The 5,927-nt window shown below is 33.1% G+C and overlaps 1 protein-coding gene across 1 annotated transcript; it reads left to right on the top strand.

The window, feature by feature from the left end:
• Positions 3,818-5,913, top strand: LOC104761751 (GATA transcription factor 21). Its single transcript, XM_010453246.2, has 3 exons — positions 3,818-4,245; positions 4,506-4,988; positions 5,239-5,913. The coding sequence occupies exons 1-3, from the start codon at positions 3,985-3,987 to the stop codon at positions 5,683-5,685; spliced, it is 1,191 nt and encodes a 396-aa protein (XP_010451548.1). The 5' UTR covers positions 3,818-3,984; the 3' UTR covers positions 5,686-5,913.

Genomic DNA, 5,927 nt, shown 5'->3' with positions numbered 1-5,927 from the left:
TACTTTGGCGGTTTGATTTTAAAGTTCGAGCTAGCCGATCGGGTTAATGACTGTCGGTAAAGAGAAGTGTGTGACCACTTTCCAAATATGAGATCATGTTTATGTTTATTTGGGAAAAGAGACAAGACCATATTGTTAGAAGAGTTGGATTCGAATGCTCCATATTGCCCCCTTGCTTGTAATTCAGATAAAATAATCAAAATCTCTTCATTTACAACTTGTCATGTGTGATCTTCTTGGACATTTCGTGTGGATATTTTCTTTAAAGTAATAATATTTTGTAAATTATAACTTATTATCTGTCCATTTTACAAAATCGGAGATCTATACGAAGGAAGGAACAAAAACTCTCTCGGCAATTCATCATTGTATGTGAACCTTATATGACTATATATGGCGGCCGTTACTGTCTCCTTCTTTTTTTTTTCAGTCCCTGTTTTTGTAATTTTTATTCTAAAAATTTAAAAGAAATATATTTTTAAAAGAAATACTTTATATTTCTTTGCCCAATAAATACATATAAACTTTATAATTTTTGTTGGTCCACTTTGATCTCTAGCTTCTTCTTTTTATTTTATTTTAAATTTCCGATTCATATGTAGCTTTTTATATATTATTTTATTAAAAATTACTATTATTCTAGGTTAAATCGATCTTTTGGTGCGTCTGCCTTCTTTTTTTTTCTTGGGTTAAAAAAATCACGTCTTTCTTATTGTAAGATTTAGAATAGTTTGATTTAAATTCGGGTTTTTGATGTAAAATATCTACAAGTATAGGAATAGGTGTTAAAATCTCGAAGGAGATATATATTAGATTGATCGCATGCTGCTGTCTTTTTTTGAGAACCTGAAAGAACAAAAACCTTTAAGAGCTCAGAGAGCTAGCCTAGCTAAAGATCTCTCTCTCTTTCCTCTAGGGCTCTATCTCTGCTCACATCGATCTCCGTTTCCATTATCCAACGGCTCCGATTAGCTCGCTTTTCAAGAAGACAAGAACCCTGAACAAAGAAAACTTGTCAAACATTATAATATCATCAAATATTGAGAGAGAACTGGTCAAACTACCTTTCATTTGCTGTTAAATTTTTTATTATTTTTTTAACTTTTAATTTCGTTAGTATAGTGGTTCGGAACGATAACACATCAACACGAAAATGGTATGTTGATAAGCATATACAGTATTGTAACACTGTTATTGACATCAAAAATTCTAATGCTAGTAACGTTTACCCACGTTAATCTATATAAAAATACACGTTAAAACCATGCATTTCAAAAGTAATATATATTGATGTAAAGTATTTTGTTCATTCCCATATTACTACGCATGCATATTGATTTGTGCTGTTAGAATATCTATATAACTTGTTTTAATTGATGGACTGACCCAATTTGGTAAAGAATGAAAAAGTTGGCTAAAACTTTTTTGAGCCTGAAACGCAAAACCCCTAGAGGCTAAGACTGATGAGAAGTGATGTAAAAATGAAGAGTACAATTCATTTTTTGTACCGTTTTTTTCTCTCTGGATACTTACCGTTAAACTAACCAATAGTAATATTCATTTTTTCCTGACACCTATGCATTTTACCAGTTTCTTACTCAAAAGAAAACAAATGACTTTTTTTTTTGGCATGTGATGGTCCAGGATCTAAGAACCCACCATTAATTTATCTATACGAGTAAAGGAAGTTGGAGTAAGGAAAACTATCAACTGTGAAAGTACTTCTTTTCATCTTTTTTATCCCGTTTGCATGCATATTATCTTTTTGCCCCTAGTACTATATGCGAGAACGAGACCTGTGAGACTAATCCTAACATCCATGATCCATATAATTATTGTGCTCTTTTGGGCACATTATTTTGTTTGTTTTGGATTGTTGTACTTATACCAATGAAAAACACATATATCATTTGGTCACAAACCAATGGTTTTCTTTGTTAAATATGAAATTTATATCCTCTATATACTTATGATCTCTTTATGTTCGATCGAGAGAGTAGATAATTTATGAAATTGCGTAAATCATTTTGCCCATATAGAATATCTCATTTGACTTTGTACGCTGTGATATTGAGCAAATATTTATGTTTAACTAATAGTGCTAAGTTCGGATCTCATAAGATGCACTGGCCAAATCTTTAAGTTTTTGTTCAAATATAGGGAGTGATAGATCATATTCAGATATAAAAAGCTACTAAGTATAGTAGATCAGATTTTTTTCTTAGATCATTTAGTTTGAGAAACTGATATATAACAAATATAAATTGATGGGCAAAAATTTTAAATTTTGAAATTAAAGATGGATTGTCTCTTTGTGTGTGGGGGTCCTCAGTGATCTGTAAAATCTGATGAGAAGGAATTGAATAAGTTTGGCAATACTAAGGTGGGGATGTTTTCTTCCTTTACCATTCTAAACCTATCTCTTCATCACTCTGTTCATCTCCTCTCTCTAAATCTCTCTCTCCCTCTGACTCACTTCCTATCTCTCAATCATGGATCCTCTCTTTCTCTCTCCTCTGGGAGAGATTATTGATATATCACATGCACAGTTGAAAGGATCACGAGTTACATTTAGTATACTAGGGTTTCAAGAGATCTTGAATTTGTTTTGTCAAGTGAGTCAACTTAGATTATTAGGAAATAAAACCAACGAATCAGTGTTGGACTTATAATTATTTGATCGTTTGCAAATTCATACTACAAAAGCTGATCCACTGCCATTTATTTGGAAAAAAGCACTAATTCCTTTTGTCATGATCTATTTGAAATTATTAGTTTCTTTTGACGTTTTTCTCTTCTATATATATTTAAAGCTAACTGACTTTTTTTTTGTCAATAGAAAAATTATATCACGCTAGTTAGCTTTTCAATAAGAAAATGCTGTATAACTTCTTAAGTTTATTGTATCAATAACTGTTTTCTACTGATTAATTTAATAGAATCATAAAATGATAACATTACTAAGTTGAAAGATCATCTAACCTTTTTCATTAGTGATTCTTTGATACAATATGGTTTTAGTTTAGGGGGTATGAAAAGAACATGAGAAATCCAAATTTTAACTTTTTTTCTTCTATAGTAAAGCCTTGATGAGATATAGGAAACCCTATATTTGAAAAGACTACAAGTAAAAGGATCTTATTTGTTCAACAATGATCATGATTTGTGTGGCTCTCACTCTCGAAAAAATTTATATAAATTAGGGTTTTATTTTTAATTTTCTGTGTTTCTCTAGTGGGGTAAGGAAATTGCAGATAGGGTTCGTTCTGACTGGGGCCGTCCAGTACCATTCCACATACACACACTTTGTCTCTTCTGTTTGGTTTCGTATGGGTGCCATGGACTCACGTGAACCTCTAAATTAATCAATTATACATGTACATATATATTTAACTTTCTCTAAATTTTAATAACGACCATAGTACTATCAACTTTTTTTAATTGCAGATCAACTTCAGCCACGCAGCTTCTCGTTTGGATAGATAAACAATTATGTCCGTTATAGCATTAGTATATGCAGAGAAACTTATAGATTCAATCTCATAGTATATGGTATATTGGAAGAAAAAAAGAAGAAGAGAAGTTTGGGGTAATTTTTTGACATTTAGAAAATAAAAAACATATAACGGACACGATAATCATTACTATTACTTTTAAAATCTTTGGTAAAGGTATCCGGACTTGTCCGAAAGTAGGATTTTAGAACAGTATTTTTTTATCCATATCGTCTAAAAATCACTGTACAAGTTGATGTATACATAAGACATAAGTACCCTGACTCTAGACTCACGTAAACCATATATATAAAATAAAAGTATATAATAGCAACCATGTGTGTTTGGCTCGTGTCTCATCTCATTGCCTTTAAAAAGGATCAAACATAGTATAGCTTGGACTCTTTTTGCCGTCTATGATCTCTCTCAATCTCGCATCTTAACTCTATATATATCTCTCTCTCTGTGTTTTCATCTCTCTTTCTCAGCAATGGGTTCGAATTTTCATTACTCTATAGATCTTAACGAAGATCAGAACCATCACGAACAACCCTTTTTCTATCCTCTTGGATCCTCTTCGTCTCTTCTTCATCATCATCATCAAGTCCCTTCTAATTCTTCATCTTCTTCCTCGTCCATTTCGTCTCTCTCCTCTTACCTCCCTTTCTTGATTAACTCTCAAGAAGATCAACATGTTGCCTACAACAACACTTACCATGCTGATCATCTCCATCTTTCTCAACCCCTCAAGGTATATTTATAATAATTTTATATCAACTTTAATTGTGTGTATAAATTTTATCCTTGCACGATCTTTTTTTTTAGCTGCAAAACTTATGCTTAATCATGTAATTTTCTCAAAACATATATTAATCTGAATTTGTTTGCAGAAAATTTTACATAAGAAAATTAATCTATTAAATAAAAAGGGAGAATCGAAGATATAACTGTACGTATGTCAGATTTGTATTTCTTGCTTGGTCATAAACCTTGATCGTTGATATATATCAGGCCAAAATGTTTGTGCCTAACGGTGGATCATCATCATCATACGATCACATGGTGCCAAAGAAGGAGACAAGACTGAAACTAACGATAAGGAAAAAAGATCACGAAGACCAAACCAATACTCTTCGTCAAAACCCGACAAAACCCGATTCAGACTCCGACAAGTGGTTGATATCCCCAAAGATGCGGTTGATCAAGAAAACAATCACCAACAATAACCAGCCCACTGATCAGACTAATAATAATAATCATAAAGGAAATGATCACTGCCCTCTAAATCATAAGACTAATTCCGAAGAAGATCAGCATAAAGATCTCAATCTCAAGAAAGTCTTCACCAGGACAACCACAGCTGCGACCACGGAAAATCCCTACAATACGATCAACGAGATTGGTTATGGTAATAACAATGGCGTGATTAGGGTTTGCTCGGATTGTAACACGACCAAGACTCCTCTTTGGCGAAGTGGACCTCGAGGTCCCAAGGTAATTAATCACACTATATGTAATTATGTCATACTATATATATATATATATATATGTGTACCTAAGTTTAATTCATACCTTTAATATAAAAGAAATAGGTATATGTTAAGAACGCAGAGATATTAGATTTATTTAAAGCTACTGCATCCTTTAGACATTAAAGCTTTAATCAATGATATACATGAGTCCAATATTTTATCGCTTTGTTTTTGTCATCTATACGCTTACTAATCTTAATTTATTATTGCAGTCTCTTTGTAACGCATGTGGCATACGGCAAAGAAAGGCGAGGCGAGCCGCTATGGCCGCGGCGGCAGCTGCCGGTGATCAAGAGGTAGCGGTACCGGCCCGAGTGCAACAATCACCTCTGAAAAAGAAGTTGCAAAACAAGAAAAAGAGATCAAACGGAGGGGATCAAAAATACAATCTTTCTCCTCCAGTGGTGGCCAAGGCAAAAAAGTGCAAGATCCAAGTAGAAGAGGAGGAGGAAATGGAAGTGGAAACGGTTCCCGGAGATTCCGAGATCAGCAAATCAACAACTTCTTCTAATTCTTCGATTTCGTCGAACAAATTTTGCTTCGATGATTTGACGATAATGTTAAGCAAAAGCACAGCTTATCAACGAGTGTTCCCACAAGATGAGAAGGAGGCTGCTATTTTGCTCATGGCTCTGTCGTATGGAATGGTTCACGGTTGATCAAGATAATCACGATCTCCGATTACAAAAGGTTTATTTTATAGTTATATAGACTATAGTGATAATAATAATAATAATAATGATTAATTGTTAAATCTCGGAGTGAGTAATTTAGTTTTTGCAGTTGGTCTAATATCAGGAGTCAAAAGATTTTATAATAAGTGTGTGAGAGTTTATTACGATAGCTATAATAGCTCTATATGTTAATGGAGATTTTGGTTTAGAGTTTGTGTCGTTGTTTT

This window comes from Camelina sativa, chromosome 2 (genome assembly GCF_000633955.1).
Source record: "Camelina sativa cultivar DH55 chromosome 2, Cs, whole genome shotgun sequence".
Taxonomy (NCBI): domain Eukaryota; kingdom Viridiplantae; phylum Streptophyta; class Magnoliopsida; order Brassicales; family Brassicaceae; genus Camelina; species Camelina sativa.
Note: the sequence above shows the minus strand (reverse complement) of the source record. Positions and strands in the feature narration are given on the sequence as shown.

What these genes read in the sequence shown, in the direction of transcription:
- LOC104761751 (XM_010453246.2), top strand. Translation starts at nt 3,985, where the DNA reads ATGGGTTCGAATTTTCATTACTCTATAGATCTTAACGAAGATCAGAAC. An exon ending in ATCTTTCTCAACCCCTCAAG is followed by an intron (nt 4,246 to 4,505) that starts GTATATTTATAA and finishes GATATATATCAG; the next exon opens with GCCAAAATGTTTGTGCCTAA. An exon ending in GTGGACCTCGAGGTCCCAAG is followed by an intron (nt 4,989 to 5,238) that starts GTAATTAATCAC and finishes TTATTATTGCAG; the next exon opens with TCTCTTTGTAACGCATGTGG.